The sequence below is a fragment of the Oratosquilla oratoria genome, chromosome 19 (genome assembly GCF_046742065.1).
Source record: "Oratosquilla oratoria isolate Oo_2021 chromosome 19, ASM4674206v1, whole genome shotgun sequence".
Taxonomy (NCBI): domain Eukaryota; kingdom Metazoa; phylum Arthropoda; class Malacostraca; order Stomatopoda; family Squillidae; genus Oratosquilla; species Oratosquilla oratoria.
Window position 1 is genome coordinate 19,010,069 of NC_134795.1, and position 25,000 is coordinate 19,035,068.

Genomic DNA, 25,000 nt, shown 5'->3' on the forward strand with positions numbered 1-25,000 from the left:
AAATTGTGGAAAAGAATATACAAAGAAGAAACAACAGTGGAAGAGAAATGGAATATTTTGACAAAAATTTATAAAAAAGAAAGGAGTGGAAACATATGTCCCAAGACAAAAACAAGAAATAGAATATGTAAAATGCTGGTACAACAAAAGTTGTAGGGAGTTAAAAGACAAAAGAGATAAAGCTTGGACCAAATGGAAGAAAGACAAAAGACCTGAAAATGGAAAATATATACTTGTTATTGAAATGAATATGTACAAGTGTGCAGAGAAGAAAAGAGAAAATATGAAAAAGATGTCATAGAAAAATGTAAAGATCAACCAAAACTATTTTACAGATTTGTAAACACCAAACTGAAAAACAAACAAGATTTTGAGAAATTAAGACAAGGAGGAGTTGAATACACAGAGGAAATAGAAATGGCAGAAATTATGAACAAGCATTTTAAATCAGGGTTTACAAGGGAGAACATACAACCTGGGGAGATGGAATGGAAAGAGAAAGTCCCCCCTATGAAAGAAATAGAAGTAACAAAGAATGAAATAATGAAACACTTGAGTAATCTTGATGTCAGAAAATCGCATGGACCAGATGAAATTGCAAACTGGATTTTGAAAGAATGCAGAAATGAACTGGCAGACAAAATACATAGCATAATAAACAGTTCCTTGAAAGAAGGAAAAGTTCCAGAAGATTGGAAAAAAGCAAATATAGTACCTATATATAAAGGGGGAAATAAAGAAGACCCTAACAACTAAAGACCAGTCTCTCTAACAAGTACAATAGCAAAAATTTGTGAAAGAATTGTCAAAAGTAGATGGGTAAAATATTTAGAAAAAACGTGCTAAATCCAAGGCAATTTGGATTCAGACAAGGACGATCATGCGTCACCAATCTATTATGTTTCTGTTCAAGGCTAATAGATATAATACAAGAAGGAGATGAATGGGCTGATTGTGCATCTCTAGACCTAAAAAAAGCTTTTGACAAAGTACCACATAAGAAGTTGCTTAAGAAATTAGAAACTGAAGGGGGAATACAGGGCAAACTGCTTATATGGATAGAAGACTTTTTGCAAGAAAGAAAAATGAGAGTAGTGATAAGAGACAAATACTCAAATTGGGATGAAGTAATAAGCGGTATTCCACAAGGAACAGTTTTGGCCCCAATAATGTTTACTATATATATATTAATGATATGGATGAAGAAATTTTAAAGTTGCATGAGCTTCTTTGTAGATGATGCAAAACTATTAGAAAAAGTGAACACGGAAGAATATTGTGAGTCACTACAGAGTGATCTAAATAAAGTATGGGAATGGAGTAGGAAGTGGGAGATGGAGTTCAACACGAAAAAGTGTAGTATAATGGAATTTGGAAAAAGCCATAACAGAATAACAGGATCATATAAATTGGGAGAAGAAGGAATAAAAAAAAGTAGAAAATGAGAAGGACCTGGGAGTCGTTGTTATGAATAATATGTCACCTGAGAAACATATAAATAAGATTTTTGGAGAAACTTATACTTTAATAAGAACAATCAAAGTGGCATTTACATACCTGGGTGAAGAAATGGTGAAGAAAATACTAATCACTCTGATAAGACCAAGATTGGAATATGCAGCAACGATATGGTCACAAAGTACAAAAAAATGTATAACAAAACTTGAAAGAATACAAAGAGCAATTACAAAATTGGCACCAACACTCTCAAAACTATCATATGAAGAGAGACTAACAAAACTTGAGCTACAGACTCTAGAGCAAAGAAGAGAGAGAGGAGATTTGATAGCTATTTACAGAATCATGAAAGGCATAGAAATTATTGATAGAGAGGACCTAATAAAATGGGATGATAGAAATACAAGAGGACACGGAAAGAAAATCAAGAAAGACAGCTATAGAAGAGATCTGAAAAAGAACAGCTTTCCTTACAGAGTAATAGACAGTTGGAACAAGTTAGATGAGAAAGTAGTGTGTGCAAAAACAATACATGAATCTAAACTAGGTAAATACATACATATATATATATATATATATATATATATACATATATATATATTTCTAAATAGAAATGTAGTAGCACATTTGTAGATAACACACAGGAACCCACAGTCGGAGAAAGAATAAACTCTATATTTCGGCTATCAACTGTAGCCCTCTTCAGGAAAGTACATAAGATAGAGAACAGAGGGGACTTATAAACTACAGTAAGAAGAGATGTGGACAGTTGACCTCACTCAGACGCGGGGCTAACTGGGGTGGCGGAGGAGGGAGGGGGTGAGGAGAGGGGAGGATGTAACGTCCGCACTAGCTTATTTATTGCTGCGCGTGAGATAATGTCAGGTGTCCACTGCCCTTTAGAAATATTAATATTAGGGCATTCCTCAATTAATGCTGATTCGACTATTTTCCTCCTGAAACCACAGTGGGACTTGAACACTAATCTGGCCTTACCCCAGTCGAAAGAATGATTCTTATTTTTAACATGAAGAAATACAGCCGAATTTTCCTGCCCATACCTAATTGACCTTTTATGTTCTGCCAATCTAGTGTTCAAGTCTCTCCCGGTCAAACCGGGAGAGACTTGAACACTAGATTGGCAGAACATAAAAGGTCAATTAGGTATGGGCAGGAAAATTCGGCTGTATTTCTTCATGTTAAAAATAAGAATCATTCTTTCGACTGGGGTAAGGCCAGATTAGTGTTCAAGTCCCACTGTGGTTTCAGGAGGAAAATAGTCGAATCAGCATTAATAGAGGAATGCCCTAATATTAATATTTCTAAAGGGCAGTGGACACCTGACATTATCTCACGCGCAGCAATAAATAAGCTAGTGCGGACGTTACATCCTCCCCTCTCCTCACCCCCTCCCTCCTCCGCCACCCCAGTTAGCCCCGCGTCTGAGTGAGGTCAACTGTCCACATCTCTTCTTACTGTAGTTTATAAGTCCCCTCTGTTCTCTATCTTATGTACTTTCCTGAAGAGGGCTACAGTTGATAGCCGAAATATAGGATTATTCTTTATTCGAAGTTTATTCTTTCTCCGACTGTGGGTTCCTGTGTTATATATATATATATATATATATATATATATATATATATATATACATATATATATATATTATTATATATATATATATACATATATATGTGTGTGTGTGTGTGTGTATTTACCTAGTTGTATTTTGCGGGAAGGGGAGCTATGCTCGTGGTGTCCCGTCTTCATATCTCATTTTATCTAAACTATTTTTAAGTTCATGTAGTGTTTTTGCACACACCACTTTCTCATCTAACTTGTTCCAACTGTCTATTACTCTGTGAGGAAAGCTGTTCTTTTTCACATCTCTTCTATAGCTGTCCTTCTTGATTATCTTTCCGTGCCCTCTTGTATTTCTATCATCCCATCTTATCAGATTCTCTCTATCAATAATTTCTATGCCTTTCATGATTCTGTAAATAGCTATCAAATCTCCTCTCTCTCTTCTTTGCTCTAGTGTCTGTAGTTCAAGTATTGTTAGTCTCTCTTCATATGATAGTTTTGAGAGTGTTGGTGCCAATTTTGTAATTGCTCTTTGTATTTCAAGTTGTTTTATACACTTTTTGTACTTGGTGACCACATCGTTGCAGCATATTCCAATCTTGGTCTTATCAGAGTGATTAGAATTTTCTTCACCATTTCTTCATCCAGGTATGTAAATGCCACTTTAATTGTTCTTATTAAATTATAAGTTTCTCCAAAAATCTTATTTATATGTTTTTCAGGTGACATATTATTCATAACAGTGACTCCCAGGTCCTTCTCATTTTCTACTTTTTTTATTCCTTCTTCTCCCAATTTATATGATCCTGTTATTCTGTTATGGCTTTTTCCAAATTCCATTATACTACACTTTTTCGTGTTGAACTCCATCTCCCACTTCCTACTCCATTCCCATACTTTATTTAGATCACTCTGTAGTGACTCACAATCTTCTTCTGTGTTCACTTTTTTTAATAGTTTTGCATCATCTACAAAGAAGCTCATATAACTTTCAATTTCTTCATCCATATCATTAATATATATAGCAAACATTATTGGGGCCAGAACTGTTCCTTGTGGAACACCGCTTATTACATCATCCCATCTTGAGTGTTTGTCTCTTATCACTACTCTCATTTTTCTTTCTTGCAAAAAGTCTTCCATCCATTTAAGCAGTTTGCCCTGTATTCCCCCTTCAGTTTCTAATTTCTTAAGCAACTTCTTATGTGGTACTTTGTCAAAGGCCTTTTTTAGGTCTAGAAATGCACAATCAGCCCATCCATCTCTTTCTTGTATTATATCTATTAGCCTTGAATAGAAACATATTAAATTAGTGATGCATGATTGTCCTTGTCTGAATCCAAATTGCCTTGGATTAAGCACGCTGTTTTTTTCTAAATATTTTACCCATTTACTTTTGATAATTCTTTCACAAATTTTTGCTATTGTACTTGTTAGAGACTGGTCTTTAGTTGGTAGGGTCTTCTTTATTACCTCCTTTATATATAGGTACTATATTTGTTTTTTTCCAATCTTCTGGAACTTTTCCTTCTTTCAAGGAACTATTTATTATGCTATGTACTTTGTCTGCCAGTTCATTCCTGCATTCTTTCAAAATCCAGTTTGATATTTCATCTGGTCCATGCGATTTCCTAACATCAAGATTACTCAAGTGTTTCATTATTTAATTCTTTGTTACTTCTATTTCTTTCATAGGGGGGACTTTCTCTTTCCATTCCATCTCTTCTGGTTGTATATTCTCCCTTGTAAACACTGATTTAAAATGCTTGTTCATAATTTCCACCATTTCTATTTCCTCTGTGTATTCAACTCCTCCTTGTCTTAATTTCTCCAAGTCTTGTTTGTTTTTCAGTTTGTTGTTTAGAAATCTGTAGAATAGCTTTGGTTGATCTTTACATTTTTCTATGACATCTTTTTCATATTTTCTCTTTTCCTCTCTGCACGCTTGTACATATTCATTTCTATAACAAATATATATTTTCCATTTTCAGGTCTTTTGTATTTCTTCCATTTGGTCCAAGCTTTGTCTCTTTTGTCTTTTAACACTCTACAACTTTTGTTGTACCAGCACTTTACATATTCTTTTTCTTGTTTTTGTCTTGGGACATACTTTTCTACTTTTTTTTTTTTTTTTTTACTTTATAAATTTTTGTCAAAATATTCCATTTCTCTTCTACTGTTGTATCTTCTTTGTGTATTCTTTCCCAGTTTTCTTTTTGAAAGAATTCTCTTATTTTATCAAAATTTGTTTTTTCATACATCAATCTTCCTTTTCTATATTGTTCATTTCTTTTCATGTATTTTTTCTCATTTAGTTCTATCAATATGTGGTCACTTTTACTTATTGGTGCCTGGTATTCTATCTTTTCCACTATTTCAGGTTCTTATGTGATTATTAGGTCTAGTCTCGATGGTTCTTCTTCATTTCTATACCTAGTGTTCTCTTGGATCCATTGTGTCATTGTGTGGTCAATAATCATCTCAAGTAGAACATTTCCCCATGAGTCTTCTCCACCCTTTACGGTCATCTCTTCCCAGCAGACTTCTTTGCAATTAAAGTCGCCCATCATAACTATTCTTCCTCCATCTTCCATTATCTTGTTTAGTGTTATTCTTGTGTCTTCTAACATACTTTTATGTTCACTCTCTTCCCACGAGGCTGTTTTTGGGGGCACATAGTTTATTACAAACTTTCTGCTCTTCTTATCTCTGTCTTCTACTTCTATCATAATCATCTGTACTGTATTCTTTCCATATGTGACACATTTCAAGTTTATATCCTTCTTAGTCAGGAACATAACTCCACCCCCTTGTTTTATCTCTCTGTTTCCAATCCAATAATTATATGCATTGTGTCCTATGCTGTTGGGTGGTAGTGGACCTTTTAATTTTGTCTCAACAATTCCCATTATGTCCGGTTCTTTTTCCTTCAGATACTCATTCAGTTCATTCAATCCTGTTATTAATCCATCTATATTTGTGTAGGATACTCTTAACTTTCTGTTATTTCCATTGTATTCTCTGTTTCTTTTTTGTTTCTCTCTGTTATGGTCCATTTCTTCAATTTCATATTCACTACTCTCCAGTAGAATTCTTGTTTTTCTGACTCCATTCTGGTCTCGTTTTTTTCTTTAGCTTCTTTCCTTTTCATTTTTTCTTCCTCTCTTTCCTCTTTATTCATTTCTCTTTTTATCCATACCTTTTTATATTGTTCACTTGCTGCTAGCTTTCCTGTTTTTGCTAAGATATTCTCTGCTGTTGTGATCTGAATTTAATCTTAATTGGTCTGGTCTTATCTGTACTATACTTTCTGAATCTAAACTTCTCTTCAATTTGTTTCATTATTTCAGGTTCATCTTCCTGAACTAATTCTAGTAATCTGCTTACTTTTTCATTTTCCTCGTTGATTCTTGTGGTTCTATCTGGGTTATGTTTCTCTTCCATTCCTAATATAATTATACATTTCTTTTTATCTGCTAAGTCTCTTACAATATTCTCTTTCTGTCTCATCACTTTGATAAATGAGTCTTCAGTTTGTTCTTTCATTTGCTGTTTAATCATATCAGTAAATGCAACTTTACTGTTTTCCTGTATTTTTCTCCACCCCTGTGCCTCTTTTGCTATTTCCTCTTTATTGTCTTTTTTGTTCCTTTTTAATTCTTCATTCTCCTCTTTTACTTCTTTTAACTGTCTTTTTAGTTCTTCTATTTCATTAGTTAAGTTTTTGTTCACCTTCTCTAGTTCTTCCAATCTTTCAACCCTTTACGCAATTTTTGACATTCTACCGAACCTAATCTCCCAATGTTCGGTCATTTGTTCAAGTTTTTCCTCAAGTCTTGCCAGTCGGGGGAGGTTGGTATCCGCCCCCCCTCCTCATTAAATCCATGGAAATTATTATCCTCACCTTCTATTGTGCTGCTCTTATCTATGTTTCTAATCTTTACATTTTTGTTAGTCCCTTCATCGTCACTAAATTTCTCTGGCCCGCGTTTGTTTACATGGCGTCTGCCTGCCTGGACCAAGTCCTCTCCTTCCTCATTTCCTTCCATTTCTCTCAGTAATCCCTCCCCTTCTCCTTTTTCCTCACTTTCCCACTACACCACGAGCAATCTCCTTCCCTGCAAATACAATAGGTACTTCCTTTGCGTTGAGATCCACGAAAATTTCACTTTTTCTTCAGGACGTCAATCCTCGCCGTCTGTCCGACGTAAGTGTGTGTGTGTGTGTATAATATAGACTATATACTGTATATAAAGTTTCTAGAAGCTGATATAGTCAGCGATTTGGTCCAAACTTGCGCCACAAGTAGAGAGTGGGATAGGGTGCACATCAGCGTAGACAGCAGAATCCTGAGACCAAGGGTGTGGCCGTGAGAGCCCTCCAAAGTTTGGCCTTTTGACGTTTATGCCTGTGGCAGGGATACCGTGTGCCTGACTGGTGTGCCATTGCACTGCAGGGCATCCCAGGCCGCCCCGGACCTGTGGGTGTCATAGCGGGTAAATCGGTGGAGGTGACCAAAATGACCCAAAATGCCCATGGAATTTGGGGGGAAATCCGAAGGTCAGCGATTTGGTCCAAACTTGCGCCACAAGTAGAGAGTGGGATAGGGTGCACATCAGCGCAGACAGCAGAATCCTGAGATCAAGGGTGTGGCCGTGAGAGCCCTCCAAAGTTTGGCCTTTTGACGTTTATGCCTGTGGCAGGGATACCGTGTGCCTGACTGGTGTGCCATTGCACTGCAGGGCATCCCAGGCCGCCCCGGACCTGTGGGTGTCATAGCGGGTAAATCGGTGGAGGTGACCAAAATGACCCAAAATCCCCAAAATCTCAAAGGGGGTACCCCATGGAATTTGGGGGGAAATCCGAAGGTCAGCGATTTGGTCCAAACTTGCGCCACAAGTAGAGAGTAGGATAGGGTGCACATCAGCGTAGACAGCAGAATCCTGAGACCAAGGGTGTAGCCGTGAGAGCCCTCCAAAGTTTGGCCTTTTGACGTTTATGCCTGTGGCAGGGATACCGTGTGCCTGACTGGTGTGCCATTGCACTGCAGGGCATCCCAGGCCGCCCCGGACCTGTGGGTGTCATAGCGGGTAAATCGGTGGAGGTGACCAAAATGACCCAAAATCCCCAAAATCTCAAAGGGGGTAGCCCATTAACCATGTTGGGAGGGGGAGGGGTGCCTGTTGTGCTGCGGTCGCTGGAGCGTTGTTTTCCCGTCTACTACCACGTCACAACTCTCTTCCTCTTTTTCTCTACCGCCCACTACCTGACAAAGGTCCAGGATATGTCGCGGCGCTCCCTGGACGGACGCGTTGTTTTGCAAATTTACCTCTCGTCCACTGTGAGGTACATTTTCTATCCCGCGGTTTCCCCCATACCTCCTCCCCACCTGTAATGAGGCATTTCTTACAACATCAGCCGGTAGCGTCTGTACCACCCAGGGATGTCGCCATTTACACTTGAATACTTCCCTCTGGAAACCGGGTCTTTGTTTTGGCCTGATCTGGGGGCCATATTACAGCACAAAAATGCCTCCATGGGGGATATTAATGCCCTTTCGACGATGGACTTGACAGTGCGATGGTATCATTCCACCCGGACTGTAAGAAGCCCTAAAGAAATACCTCATGTTCCACTTGTCCAGCATTTCTTCTCGTACTTGCGATCAAAACGTGGTCCAGATATATTTCATTCATCATCAGCCCAATTTCCTGCCCTGTCCCCTCCATCTTCAGCTCCCACGAACCGTCCTGAGCCACAATCGACCATCCTCAGGTAGCCTACATGCCCTGCCGATAGTGAGTTACGTCGACCGTTAGTCTCTTCCAGTTCTTTTCTATGCTGATTTCTCCTGTTGCACGCGGTCTTAGGGTGGGATCTATTGATTGACATCGGATACATGCTCTCACAGATCGCCGGAATTCTTCCCTCGTTACATTTAGGCCAGCTTTCCTGGCTAGGAACAACGACCCGTTAACACCTAGGTGATGCACCCCGTGTAGCTCCTCTACGCCTAGAGAACCTGCTGCACACATTTCAGCCTTTTCCTCTTTCCGTTGTTCCTACAATCTAAGCCAAATTTTCTTTAATCTAGTTAGCACATCTGCTTTGTTCTCTCCCAACGGCATTTAGATTACGCTGACTTTCTCGCTAAACTTATCTATTAAAATACGTTACGAAGTATAGCTTGCTGCACAAGTGTAGACTTGTGGAAAAGGTCGGATTAAAATGTATCCCAAACCAACACTATAAAGGAATTCAAGGCAAGTTTTGACAAATAATAAAAAAGGGACACCAATGAGCATAGTCCCAACTCAATATACTGGAGCACAGGTCCACTCACTCCAATTCCAAATCACTGCACATCAATTCACTGCACTTCAAGTCAACCCACTGCACCTCACCAACTCACTGCACATCAACATGCCATCTCACTGCTCATTTTTATAATAACATAATACAGATATGATATAGTAAATCAGTGAGTTAATTTAGGTTAGGTTTGGGTAGATTACGTTAAGTTAGGGTTGGCTTGGGTTAGGTTATGTTTAGGTAGGTTAAGTTGGATTAGGTTTGGTTAAATTAGATTAGTGCAGTGAGTTGTCATCACAGTGCAGTAAGTGTGCAGTGAGTTGGCATTGCAGTAAGTTGACAAACCTACCAAAGCAAGGTAAAACAATTGGGTTCAATTGCAGTTCATTCTTTCCTTCCTTTGAACACAGGGTATACTTTTAGACTTTTTCAGTTAAAAACAAGTTCACATTTCAATCTGCAACACACTAAGATATTGAAAGCTGAAAAGGGGGCTCACCAAAAGTCACTGTACATAATATATATATATATATATATATATATATATATATATATATATATATATATATATATATATATTATATATATATATATATATGCATGGGTGTAATATCTTACCAAATAACTTTCTTTTCTCTCTCACAAAATATCTTTTCTTTTGCCAGTTTTGGTGAACGAAGATTCGTAACATATGAACATGGTTTATGCACATTTGAAATATATTTCTATACAGTCATCACACCTCTTAAAAAATATTATTCAATTAGTCAACCAAGAAATAATACTTAGGGAATTTATAGCAATGAGTTTCTAGATTGATTCCAAATTAGAAAAGCAAATACTGTACCTGTAATCTGAAAGCAAGTGAATGAGAGAGAGAAGGGAGAAGAGGATGTCTTTTTTTTTTTCCCTCCTGAATTATTGTAGCTTACCACAGAACTATCGTCCCATGAATCAAAAATGGAAGTGAAGTCCGACACAGTTATTGCATCGTCGTTATAGAATCCCATCTCCTTCATGAAGCACCTATAGAACACGTAATCTGTGATGTGATCTGTCAACATAAAAAAGATAGTATATACACTACATGCTCTGCTGTAGCTGTTGTTACAAAAATGAGTGTAATCACTAGTCATATGTATTTTTAAACTGTCAAAAATTTAACTGTACTGGGGTATCATCTGCATGGTAACATGTAGCAAATACTTTAGGGAGTGTTTTTGGGAACCTCTACAAATCGGTGCCACACATCATTTGTCTATTTCAAGAATTAGAAGCTCTACTCATAGGCGTCTTTCATATCAAGGTGGCACGTGGCAGGTGGCAAGTGGCAAGTGGCACGGTGATTTCAGGCCAAGGTAGCATGTCGCCACGCGTTTCAGGGTGGCAGTCCACTTCAGAGTGCGAGTACTGAGGTGATGTTGTGACATACAGATATTTGTATTTCTCCACAGCTTCTACAAATTTTATGTTAAATAGTTCGTTGTCTGGAAGAGGTATACTCGTAGTTGTGCACGAGAGCAAGCACAAAAGATGACTGTTTCCAACAAGGCTGCGTGTCCCTCTCATCAGGCAGTGTTGTCACATGTGCAAATCTCTAGTCTCATGAAAACTAATCAACATGTGCCATACATCCAAAAGTTTTCATTTTATTGTATCTATTGTTATTAAAAAATGTAATACTACATCGTATAATAATAAGTTTGGAAGTGAAAGTTCCAATAGAATTTGGCATCACAGTCCAGGGAGGCAAGTAGCACACTTAAAAACCCCCAGACATATTCATTGTCAGAGTGGCATGCAAGTTGCACGTGGGTCATGCGACAGGTCACGCCACCTCGTTTTCAAGTAGCGTGCTACGTGCTATGCCAAGTGCGACGTACCACCTTGGCGTGAAAGCGGCCATGGAGGAATGTTGGTAGTTTTGTACTCAAACCGTCCTTCCTTTATAATGCTCCCATGACCTGTCCTTCAACACCTCTATGACTACTTTTTTTTTCTGGATCCCCCAGTGGTGGAGGTGGGGAGGGGGTAGAAGTCTGCCATCGTATTTCCCGTGCATGTCGTTAAAAAGGGGCCCTTAACCAGAGGTACTCATACTCCTCGGGGTATGAGAACCAAATGTTAAGTGAAACTAAATTGAAAGGGGAGGGACGAGTGTGAGTTTGGGAGTGTACGAGGAGGGAAGGTAGGTATCAGGAATGATGAAGGAGCGAGAGAGGGAAGGAGTGGCTCTTCTGGTAGGTGATGAGATAGGAAAGTGCATGGTGGAATTGGTCTAGGGGATTATGTGGGCGAATGTGAAATTGGAATGGGGGATATAGATCTTTGTGAGTGTATAAGGTCCTGTTAGTGATAAAAATGAAGGGGGAGAGGGATTTTTTTTTTTCATGCAGAAAAAGAGAAGACAGGGGAAAAATCCCTTCGGGCTGCGTCAAAATATAATTCATACGTAACCATTCCCTAACCCCTCCCCCCCTATTTCCCGCCCTCCCTTCCTTGCATAACAGCACCATCTATACACAGTCACTCTCCACTCATCTCTATCTCCTGCCTTTTCCCTTCCTTCCTCAACAGACATTCCCCTCTTTCTCAACACCTCTCTTATCCCATCCATCCATCTCATCCTCGGTTATCCCCTAAAGTTCACTCCCTCCACCTCTGCCTTCCACATCTCTTTTACTAATCTTTCATCACTCATTCTTTCCACGTGCCCAAACTATCCCAATAATCTTTCATCAGCTCTATTTGCGATCTCCTTTTCCACTCTCGCTCTCCTCCTCACCTCCTCCTTTCTCATTATCCAACCTAGTTACCCCTACCATACTTCTCAGACATTTCATCTTAAACACATTTAAACTTTTCCTCTATGCCTCTTTTAAATTCCAAGTCTCTGCCCAATACAATGCCGCCGGTACAACAACCCCTTCATACAATCTCCTCTTTGCATCTATGCACAGTTATCTATTTCTCATAACACTTCTTAATCCCCCAAGGCATTTACTTGCTTCTCTCAATCTACAATTTACCTCTGCCTCCACTCCTCCCTTTCCTGCCACATGTGACCCCAAATACCTAAAGCTATCCACTTCCTCTAGCCTCTCTCATTTTAGACATTTCCAACTCACTGCCATCCTCTACCCTTGTACATCTCATTACCTTTTGCCCACATTTACCTTCAATTTTTTTTCTATCGCATACCTTCCCTAACTCCGTCACTAGATTCCGTAATCCTTCCCGTGATCCTGCCACAAGCTCAGTGTCGTCAGTAAACAACAACTGGCTCACCTTCCACTTTCCTCTATTTTCTTTGACCATCTCCAGTCCCCTGCCCATTGCCCTCACCTTTACCTCCTCCACCACCCCACCCATGTACTCTTACACATTGAACAGCCACGGCGACACGACACATCCCTGACGAAGTCCCACCTTTACCTCAAATCACTCACTCTATTTCCCATTCTAACGCAGGGTCCACTACTCTCGTAAAAACTCTTGACACCTCTTAACAGCTTTCCCTCAATCCCATATATCTGCAAAACTTCCCACAGATCCTACCCTGTCATAAGCCTTTTCCAAACCCATAAAGGCCCAAAAAGCATTCTTACCTTTTCCTAAAGTTTTCTCACACGTCTGTCTTACTACAAACATCTGATCCACGCAACCCCTACCTTTGCTAAATCCACACTCTTCCTTACCTATTAATCTATTGATTAATCCCCTACTCTAGCACTGAGATCTCCCAATACCACTACAATAACATTCCTCCCAAAACTCTATGTACTCATTTACATCTGTTCAAAAAACCTCCCTTTCCTTTACACTTTTCTCACTACCAGGGCCATATGCGCTTACAAACACCCACATCTCCCTTCCCATTTTACCTTCATCCACATAAACCTTGAAAAAAAAAACATTCCATTCCTTCACTCGCTTACTTACCTCCTCACTTACTAGGATGGCCACCCCTTCCTCTTTTTCTTGCTCTTCCTCTCCTCACTCCCGACACCCTCCCCACTACACTCATATACATACATACATACATACATATACCAAGGCTTTTTCCCCCTTTCAAGGGAGGTAGCCAAAAAGGGAAAGGCATAAAAACACTCCCACCCATTTCACCCCTAAACACACTCCACACCCCTCCCACCCTCCCTCTCATCTGAGCACCTCCTGGATGACGGGTCATCCCTGCACCTTGCCCACCGCCCTGGGTCAGAAGCAGTGTCGCAAGACACAGCACATCCACAGCAAGGCCGCTTCATTTAATCGGCGACCCCCCCCCCTCTACGTCCCCCCTTGCATATAAGGAGAGGACGGGGAGAAATCCCTTTGGGCTGCGTCAAAATTTACTCACACATACTACCCCACCCCCCACCCCCCTGCCCATTCCTCCTCATGCAATCACACATCATCCATATACAACCATTCTCCACTCACCTCTGTATTCCGTCCTCTCCCTTCCTTCCTCAACAGACATTCCCCTCTTCCCCAAAGCCCCCTTCACCCCATCCATCCACCTCATCCTAGGACGTCCCCTCATGTTCACTCCCTCCACATCTGCCTTCCATACCTCTTTTAATAGTCTTTCTTCATTCATTCTTTCCATGTGTCCAAACCATCCTAATATTCTTTCATCAACCCTATCTCCCAGCCTCTTTTTCACCCCTGTTCTCCTCCTCACCTCCTCATTTCTCACTCTATCCAGCCTAGTAACCCCCACCATACTTCTCAGACACCTCATCTCAAACACATTCAAACTCCTATTCTCTTCTTCTCTTATGTTCCACGTTTCTGCCCCATACAGTGCTGTTGGCACAATCACTCCTTCATACAGTCTCCTCTTCGCATCCATTCCTAAATGTCTATTCCTCATTACACTCTTTAATCCACCAAGGCATTTACTCGCTTCTCTCAATCTACATTCTACCTCCACCTTCACTCCACCTTCTCCTGCTACACTTGCACCCAAGTATCTAAAACTATCCACTTCCTCCAGTCGCTCTCCCTTAATGTTCACTTCCAGTCTACTGCCACTTTCACCCCTTGTACATCTCATCACCTTACTTTTACCCACATTTATCTTTAGCTTTCTTCTATCACATACTCTCCCAAACTCTGCCACCACCTTCCTCAATCCCTCCTCCGACCCTGCCACAAGCGCAGTGTCGTCCGCAAACAACAGCTGGCTCACCTCCCACTTTTCTCCATTTTCTTTAACCATCTCCAATCCCTGACCCACTACCCTAGCATTCACCTCTCGCACCACCCCATCCATGTATAAGTTGAACAGCCAGGGCGACATAACGCATCCTTGACGAAGTCCCACCTTTAGTTCAAACCACTCACTCTCTCCATTTCTAATCCTGACACAAGCTCTACTACTCTCATAAAAACTCTTGACAGCTCCCAAAAGCTTTCCTCCTATCCCATAAATCTGCATAACCTCCCACAGTGCCTTTCTGTCTACCCTATCATAAGCCTTTTCCAGATCCATAAAAGCCCAAAAAACATCCTTCCCCTTTCCTATAGCTTTCTCACATATCTGTCTTACCACAAAAATCTGATCTACACAACCTCTACCTGTCCTAAATCCACACTGTTCCTCACCAATTACTCCTTCTGTTCCTCTCCTAATCCTCTCAATCAAGATCCTCCCATAAGCCTTCCCTACTACACTTAACAGGCTAATCCCTCTGAAACTACTACATTCACACTTGTCCCCTTTTCCCTTGTAAAGAGGAACTATACAGGCACTTCTCCAGTCCTCAGGTACTCTACTCTCTCTCCAGCAAACATTAAATAACCTCACCAACCAGTCCACCATCACTGAACCTCCCTTTTTCAGACATTCTGCATGGCATCCATCCAGACCAGGTGCCTTACCTGCTTTCATCATCTTAACAACTGCCTTCACCTCATCCTTCCTTATTTCTCCTCCCCACTACACTCACAAACTCAAAATCACCCCTCCCTTTCAATTTAGTTTCACTTAACGTCAACACGTCAATATTCCTTCTCACAAGAACTCTGCCTATCTCTTCCCTTATACTCTCATCTGTACCACACCCATGCACATTAAAAGACCCAAATCTTTGTGTTTTGGTTGGAAAACACCTCTCTGACCCTCTTAAGCCTTGACTTTTCACAGGAATGTACCGTACCATAGGGCTACAGAAAGTAGGATGCCTAGTCCCACACTCCGTCCCGTTTTAGCCGTCTTTACGACCCGAGTAGGAAGACTCGGTGGCAGTATTCTTTCTTCCCCCCACCAGGAAAACATGGGACTATGTATAACAAGGATTTGAGTACAATATCAGAATAGGCTAACTTACCTTGGGACCAACCGTCATTTGTATTCTGTATATCTTCAATCTGGAACAGAAAAAATATATTTGTTTTTAAAATCCACTGGTTAAGGAATAAAATTAGTCAAATTTGGTGTATGTATGGTATTAAGACAAAGGAAAAAATTGACACGTATTATCAGTTTTATATACTCTCACCATATCATTAGAATGAACCAGAAATGTGAACCAGAAAAAATCTTTGAATTATCAAAAAAGTACAAGTTCTAAGACTGCGTTATACAAATCACCATTTTAAAGAGTATAGGAGGTTGCAGGAAAGGGAACAACAACAGTTCTAATGGAATTTAAATGCCACAGTAATGTCTAGTTTTTTAATTTCTCATTAAAATTCAAAACCTCATCGTGAGTTATAATGCAGCCCAATCTAATAGGAATTTGGATGTAATGGACTCTAGATTGTCTTGCATATTTTTCATTACAATGGGCCTTCTCCATTGTACAATGAAACTTGTCCTAATGCAGATATCTTTCACTGAAAACAAAACTTATATGTTATAATGTCGGCCTTCCGGTAATGAAATTTAAAAATCCATAGAGAAAATTCCAGTACATGTCCAGATTCTAAATTTGGTCCAATCTTTTCCCCCTACATCTCTCATTTTATACTTCTGTGCCTGCATGCTAAATTATAAGTAAAATAATACATGAAAATGGATCAAAACATTAGATATCACATAAAGTGACACTATCATCATTCCATGTGCATCCAGTCTTTTTCCCAAATCCACTTGTGAATTTTGACTCTTACATACCACCTTAAACTCAGTCTTCAGTCATCTCTTCAGAATCAGCCATACGTGCAAGTGCAATGTTATCCTTATCTATAAATAACAACTGGCTCACTTTTCATATATTTCCATTCTCTCTCATCAGTTACAAACTTGTGCATAGGTCTCCTGCATATTTTCCCCTTACCACCCCGATCAACATCACACAACACTGATGTAATCTCACATTCACCTCGAATTGTTCAATTTCTTCATTACTGGCCCTCATACATGCCTTCCTACTCATGGACAAGCTTCTGATCATCTCCAACTGATTTCCCACAGATTTGTGACATGTCCCACAAAGCTTCTCTGTCAACCTTGCCAAATGCCTGACCACACTTAAATGACTGATCCCTCTAAAACAGCAGTTGTGAAAAAAAAATTTCATTGTTGTTACTGTTGTTGTTTTTATTATTATTATTATTATTATTATTATTATTTTTATGATGATGATGATGATGATGATGATTATTATTATTACTCTTATTATCATTATTATCATTATCATTATAATTATTATTATTATTATTATTGTCATTATTATTATTATTATTATTATTATTATTATGATCATCATTATTATTATTATCATTATTATTATTGTCTTTTTATTTATTTTCTATTTATTCTATTTTATTTTATTTCATCTTTTTTTTTTTTTTTACAAAAGCTGAAAAGACTTCTGGGAGAGAGGGAGAAAAGGAAATTCTAAAGTTGGTCCGCGAGTGTCTATTTGGACGAGGAGACACGGAATACTTACATCATTAAGACATTCCTCTATTATGACAAAAACATCATACGATATGGAATCGGTGTTACACTCCAACAAGGACCTGAAGTCGTGTGGTGAAGAAAACCATGACACTGGTTGAATAGGACATCCTTCTTGCCACTCCCAATAATGGTGGTTCCCAGAGCAATTCAATTTAAAGAAGGGATTGTGCCCATAGCCATGTCCGTTCCCATGATCCTCATGTCCATTGCCTTTATCATTTTCATGACCAGGTGCCCCATTGGCTGCAATTTTGATGGAAACATATATTAAAAAAACATGTACATGGAATAAACTACCATATGCATACAGTGAAGCATATATATATATATATATATATATATATATATATATATATATATATATATATATATATATACATTGAAGGATTAAAGTAGAAAATAACAAAAGCATTGCAAACAGTAAACTATCGAAATAAACACCATGTGAGGACGGGGCCTTAATTAGTACGACGTTTGTCTTCTTACATATTTTTCAAGTACATAGTCGTAATACACATGACTGAGATTAAATAAAAAATACTCGGGAACGGGGGGGGGGAGAGGTAGGGGGGAGTGGGGGTCACTGAATACTAGGAAAGGTTAAGGAGAAGGTGGACCAAATGTCTGGGAACAGGAAAAGGCTAAGAATTGGTTGGGTAAAGGACATTAGCTCATAACCGAGGAGCAAAATGAAGAAAATGAGAAGGGTGGGCAATTGTCTACTGAGGGTGGACAACGACTTGGAGTGGAAAAAATGTGATTGTGGAGGGCAACTAGGGACAGCTTAAAATTTTGTTGGCAATTGTGTTAAAGGAAATAGGTGGGGGTGAGATATTGAACGTGCCCCTGTTTTGCTCCATTGTGTTGGCTCCTTGTATGATGGCTGCTTCCAAATATTTTCCACGGGTTTTGTCGGGTTCGCGTACCATAAGTTCTGCATCTTCCCAGTCCATCAAGTGGTTTCTACTGTTCCTGTGTGTGCAACATACGCGTTGGTGGTGACATCACGGCGGACATCGTATCTGTATTCTCGTATCCGGGTTTTTAGATCGCGTGATGTTTCCCCAATGTAAGATTTTTCTCATCCCAAGCACGGAATCCGATAAACACCGATTGACTTGTCGGCAACTGCTACTACTTTCATACAAACAGTAAACTCTTATTTTTTGCTTTATTATTCGACGTGCGTTATTAGTCGGCTTCAGCAATGTGGCTGAAATAAGATGAAATCCATCTTCATATCAAATTAATCGGTGAAAATGGCCCGTATTCGCCGCGAGCAAGATTCTGGTAAACAGTGTAAGTTAGCTTTATCTGAAGGGTGTTATAGTTACCTTTAAATCACGATGAAGTGGGGGTACGCTAAGCATTTCTCGCCAGCATGCTACTTGTTTTTCCTACTCACTTTGATTTATGTATATCCAAAGTGAGTAGCATGCTCCTGGCTCTTGCTGTCGTGAAAAGTGGTTAACTCGCTGGGAAGAAGGAACGGCAAGTTTTGTTACTCACATGAGTGTTGAAATGAGCCATTATTCCTAGGGTTTATATATAAAATGTAAAAAGAATTGAGTTTGCATATTATTGTATATACATTAGTTTTTTATTTTCTATATTCAATTATCACTATACACTTGATAAAGTATTAAAGATAATATGAAATCGGTGTTTAGATTTTTTCTATTTGACTACTGCATTAATAGACTCATTTGTAAACATAGCAGAAGAATATTTGGCGGGAACCTCTGCTATTGTTTTCGTTAGTCGCTAGCCAAAGAGTCATTAGCAAAACATTCCCTGTGTGACGGATACGCAAGTTTGCTAGTAAAGCAAGTACAAAAAAAAAAAAAAAAAAAAAAAACGGGTAGCATGCTGGTGAGAAATGCCTAGTGTGGCGCCATGTATTTCGTACAATATAACCCGACGCAGATTGGCGCTTTGTAGTCATTACAAAGTTGTTTATTCACTGAGTATTATATCGTTATTTATGGTTTGTAGCTATGATTTTAAGGTAGTAAATGATATTTACATATTGTTTTTATACCTATTATTTGTAATCACATGTCTTGTATTGGCGAAATATTACATTGATGATTATTATTTGTAATTACAATAGCAATTATATAATTATGTAGGCTGAAAAGTGCTTAATTCAACTTACCTTAGCGTTCTTCCTCCTTTTACTCCTTGTTGTCACGGGACAGGCTGATGAATGTCACTTTAACTATTCTCTCACTCACCAATGATACCTGCACAAACCTACTCACATTTCTAAGCCGAGCTATCTTCTTTTTTTCCTCCGTTACACTTCTTTCACTCACGCCGTTTTTCTTTCTCCCCTCAGTCGTACAACACACTGACGCGTCCCCTCGGCCGACGACACTTCCTCACATTCTATGGGTGACCTTTGCTCCCGACCCCCACCCCCACCCCACCCCCACCCCCACCCCGGTGCCGGTAGTGTCAACTGCGTATCTATGCTTACCACATTCACACCACACATTACACTATCATTAGTATCATCTTTACTTAAATATGGTAACACAGTCTTCGTTACCAGGGTGATGCGTCTCTGCAGCTACTCTCTCTCTCCCTCTCTATTTATTAATTTATTCATATATGTTATTAGTCTATTTGTTTATCTCTACACAATAAAACAGAGAGAAATACAATACGTGTTTGTATAACCTCCTCGAGACACTCACCCACGCATACCATATTGGTGGCAGTCTAGAGGAGTGTAACAAAAGAAACAATATAGATTTAATATATCTAGACTTTGCAAAAGCTTTTGATACCATTCCACACGAAAGACTACTTACTAAATTAGCTTCACACGGAATAAGTGGTAGCCTATTAAGTTGGACTAGTAATTGGTTGAATGGTCGAAAACAGAGAGTTGTTTTAAATGGAAAAACTTCTAGATGGAAAAATGTTACAAGTGGAGTTCCTCAGGGTTCCGTTCTTGGGCCACTTCTATTCATAGTATATATATAAATGATATAGACCATGGACGAAAATCTACTATTTCCAAATTTGCTGATGATACAAAACTGTGCGGAATGGCAAATGGTCACTTAAACCAATTAGATATTCAAGAAGATTTAGATAAATTACAGCAATGGTCTGAAAAGTGGCTAATGAAATTTAACACAAGTAAATACAAGGTAATGCACATAGGTAAAAATAACAGTAAGTACGATTACAAGTTATTTGGAAATTCGTTAACAAAAGTCGATGGTGAAAAAGATCTCTGCGTAATTATCAGTAACGACCTCAAATCATCCAAGCAGTGTATTTCAGCCTCTGAGAAAGCAAATAAGATTCTGGGACTGATTGCGCGATCTTTTGATTTCAAAAGTCCATCACTCATTAACAAGCTATATAAATCGTTAGTTCGTCCACATTTGGAATATGCTGTTTCCGTATGGTCACCGAATCTCATTAAAGACATTGACAGATTGGAAAAAGTACAACGGCGAGCCAAAAAACTGATTCCAAATATCAAAAATAAATCATACGAAAATCGACTAAAACATATGAATCTGTTTTCCCTAAAAAAGCGTAGACTCAGAGGTGACTTGATACAGGTCTTTAAAATTCTAAAGGGAATGGACAACATCAAAAGTGACAAAATTTTCACACTCAATGAGAATCCGACAAGAAACAATGGTCTCAAACTTTCCGGAAATAGATTCAATTTGGAAGTGGGTAGAAACAACTTTGCCAACCGTGTAGTGAATGGAATAAACTTCCTGCACAGGTAGTGCAGTGTAGTTCAGTTCGAAGCTTTAAGAATCATTTAGATAAACACCTAAGCAAGATGCTGTAATGATTATGATTTATTTTATATCATTTATATGTTTTTGTTTTGTTATCATTTGTCTGTTTGATTCTCATTTATTATTAGTTATATGTCAATTTTTTTATTATTTACTATTTACCTGTTTGTTTATTATTTAACTATACCTATGCATTTATCTATGTATTTTATTTGTTATTTACATTATCATAGTTTTTATAATTTTATTATTATTATTATTTTTTTTTTTTGCATCCGACCTAGATATGGACCAAAAGGTCTCCTGTCGGCATGCTCCGCCTTTGTAATCCTTTGTAATCCTTTGTAACACACACGCTACACAAGCGAACCACTACTTTTACCCAGTGAACACGATACAATACGCAGGAAACAATAAAATCTCGGTGAACCTAGGGAGTTCAGATAGAAGCCTGGCCAACAATAAGAAAAGGCAATGAAAAGCAGGCCACAAGCCAGAATCAGACAAAGGGCATGCTCTCGACTGACGATATCCCAGTATTTATAAGTACGGGATTAACTCGGCACCCAGTCCGATGAGGAAAAGATTCGTACCGTACAAAGGACGTCGGTGAGGGACGCCGCTCTGTTTGCCATGTTCCAGAGGAGTCAACCTGGGTCGACTTCCTCGCAAAACGTGCGTCTCGATTTTGTCCTTGTCCAGCAGCCGGAGGGCGCGCTTTCTAAATGGATAGGGGAGGGGTTCTCGTGGTGCTGCACCCAGCATGGAACAAGGACCATGTAGGATGCTGATGGAACAAAGAGCCACGTGGCACCAAGCCTAGCCAAAGGCCAGCCCAAGCGGGAAATGCTTAGCGTGGCGTCTCAGCCGCTCAAACCCAGTTTCAGAACGGGGCATCAATGCCAGAGATGCCAGAAGCCTCGGTGCAAAATATCTCAACTGGATTCGATCCAGTCACGAAGGCTGCAGCGAGGGGACTCGTTGAAAGGAATACGAGATGCAGCCTAGGAGAGAAGGTGTAGAAGTAGAAAACAGAGAAAGGAGGAAGAGGAAGGAGATGTTTGGCACCGATGAACAATGTGTCGCGGTCTATCCTATATAGGCGAGGGTCAAGGGCAGGCAGAGACACTCGCCCAGTGGCCGACCTCACACCAAGGTAAGCGTATTCCCCCCTGTTCTTTAGATAGAAGGGCCTCCCCGCATACAAGCACTTTGCTCTCTACACAATAAAACAGGCAAATACAGTACGTGTTTGTGTAATCTCCTTGAGACATTCGCCCACGCATACCATATGACAAGCAAAATCTTTAGCAAACTACAGACGTTGGAAAGAGGAAATCAAAACGGAAAAGGAAATATATGAACACAACTTGGAATCAGCCATACTATTCCGAGCAAGAAGAAACACCCTGAAGCTAGACTGGAGAATCCGCCACAACAACCTAGACAAAAACTGCCCCCTGTGCCACCTGAATGGAGAAAACCTGGAACATTTCTTACTAGAGTGCAGTGAGCTATCGTCGATCAGAGCCCAAAACAAATTACTCGAGCAACTTTACCCGGAAGGCAAAGAAGAGGTCCTCAAGAGATTACTTCTGTTCGACACAAAAACAGGAGACCCAGTAGAAAACCGCCAAACTATCTTTAACTTGTGGAAATTCAGAGAAGATAAGGTCCGAAACTAAGGCGAAGTGACATCCCACAAACGGATTAGCGGTTCCGAAACAAAGACATCCAATCCATACTTCTACTACTACTACTACTTCAACCACCACCACCACTACTACTACTACGGCTGTCCGGAAGAGTTCATACACGGGGGTGCTAAGCGTGGTTCACGCAAGCAATGTTGCGGCACCAAGTTCTGGTGCTCTCGACAGTTTTTTTTTTCCGCTTTGCTGAACTCGTTGTTCACACGATACTGGAGGTTGTCCCTGAGAGCGGCAGCGCACCTTGCTGCCAGTTTTGCACCAACTAGTATTTACAAACTTCACCTGTGACCAACATGGCGAGCCATGCACACACGTTCATCAATCAAGGTATACGAGAAATCGCTCAACAGCAGTGGGTTTACTTTTAGTTTGTAATCTACCTGATTAATACAGACAAAACTACTGTTCTGACGGGCATTCTCCTTCATATAGTATGTCAGGATAAGACTGCTAATTGAACTGCTAATTATACCCTCTCATCTAAGATGATTTTTGAGTTTCGTGGATGCTCAAAATTTCCTGAAACCCGCCACGACCTCTCCCGACCTTCCCGCCACCCTCCCGTCTCGAAGCGCGCACGGCAACTTAGACAAAGGCCTCGCTGCGACCTCTAAGTCTGCCTAAGTCTCCATAGTGTGAGTGCTTCTAAAGAAACAAGGGAATTTGATCAGAAACAATACCTTGCACTCGAACTCCGTCCAGGCGAAGTAATAACTTTTTTTTTTTTTGGTGAAGAATCTTAGTTAATGGTGCTGACAACTCACCATGAGATCCATGCGAGTGGCTCGGGATCACCTCTAACAAAGCCACCAACGCCATCAGAAAAATAGCCACACGATCCATCTTGGGGATTCTGGATGGAGAAAGAATAGTTACCATAAATGATTGCACAGGTATAAACATTACTCAGCATATGTCATTTTTGCTTCTCTGCCAAGAGATTATGATAGATTTGAATAAATATCAGAAGAATAATCACTCAAATCATTCTTGATCATGGGTGGAGAAAGAATAGTTACCATAAAGCGATATTGTACAAACATATCTCCCCTACGAACCAGAGTCATGCGGCACTCTTTTATGAAGACCAATCTAAGATAAAAATCACGTGTGAACCTATTTCCTCCTGTATATCACTTTCCTTCTCTCTTATTACCGCTATGACTCCACCTCTTCGCTGCGATATTGCCTCCAAAGACAGAGACGATGATCGTCGCCACGCAAATACTAAATGCTCGATTGCAAAATTAGAATTCTCAGGCTGTCCCTTCTGTAGGAGGCTAGTAGAAAGAGGGGTAGAGGACGGGTGCTACATTTTATGGGTTAGGTGTTTATAAATAATATGGCCAGCTCTGGGAGGTTGTTCGTATGTAGGTTATAGAGAGTGAGGACAAAGACAGAGCCTTGAGGTGCCTCATCCTTAAGTACAAAAGATCGGGACAGACAACCCCGCCACTTTACTTTTATTGTTCAGTCGTCCAGCAAGTTGCAGAGCAACCATGTGGAAGAAGAGTCAATTGGTATGATTTGTTCTTGAACCCACGCCAGGGTCGAATCCCTTCTCCGCACCCTAACGAACCATAATGGCAGTGTGTGTCTGGGTCCCCTGAGAAAATCGTCTGGCTACCTCGTACGTTGCTGCAGCGGTGATACAGCAAGTTGAACTAAAGCAGAGCTGGCGTATTTGCTTGAATTTGCAAAACCGCGTCCAATCTCTTCCACGTCTCTCGTTGCATAACTGGTGCTGGAACCAGTAGGCCTTCATATAGGTAGCTGATGGCAGAGGCGATAACGTCATCAGGTAGTGCAGCATCCTGCCAAAGCGATACCACGTCATAATCACATTCTGTTATCAATTGAGTCCCAGCCAGGAACTGTATTGTGCATTCACACTGCCTATTGCATCAATGGTTCATTATGACAAAAAGTCCATTGTATTCTGAATGAATTTCAATGTTCAATAATGCCATAAAGCGTTTCTGTATTCATTTATCTGTTCATTTACCTATCTTTTTATTTATTCATTTATCTGTATGCATTCTATCTTACATTAATCTATTGTTCTTTATTAAATCATTCACTTGTTCATTCATATATTTATTTACTTATTTATATGTTCTTTATCTAAGTATTTATTCATCTATCTATTCGTACTTATTTATTCATTATTTTATTTACTTATATATATATATATATATTTATATATATATATATATATATATATATATATATATATATAT

The 25,000-nt window shown here is 39.6% G+C and overlaps 1 protein-coding gene across 1 annotated transcript in view; it reads right to left on the reverse strand.

Annotated features, from left to right (window-relative positions):
- LOC143035561 (uncharacterized) overlaps nucleotides 1–24,512 on the reverse strand; it is a 33,350-nt gene extending 8,838 nt beyond the window's left edge. Inside the window, exons 1-5 of the mRNA XM_076202428.1 lie at nucleotides 24,388–24,512; nucleotides 23,525–23,613; nucleotides 17,256–17,512; nucleotides 15,690–15,729; nucleotides 10,284–10,405 (exon numbers count right to left, since the gene is read on the reverse strand). Coding sequence (XP_076058543.1) covers nucleotides 10,284–10,405; nucleotides 15,690–15,729; nucleotides 17,256–17,512; nucleotides 23,525–23,603 — 498 coding nt within the window. The 5' untranslated portion in view covers nucleotides 23,604–23,613; nucleotides 24,388–24,512. The remainder of the gene's footprint in view (nucleotides 1–10,283; nucleotides 10,406–15,689; nucleotides 15,730–17,255; nucleotides 17,513–23,524; nucleotides 23,614–24,387) is intronic.
- Nucleotides 24,513–25,000: the final 488 nt, after the last annotated feature.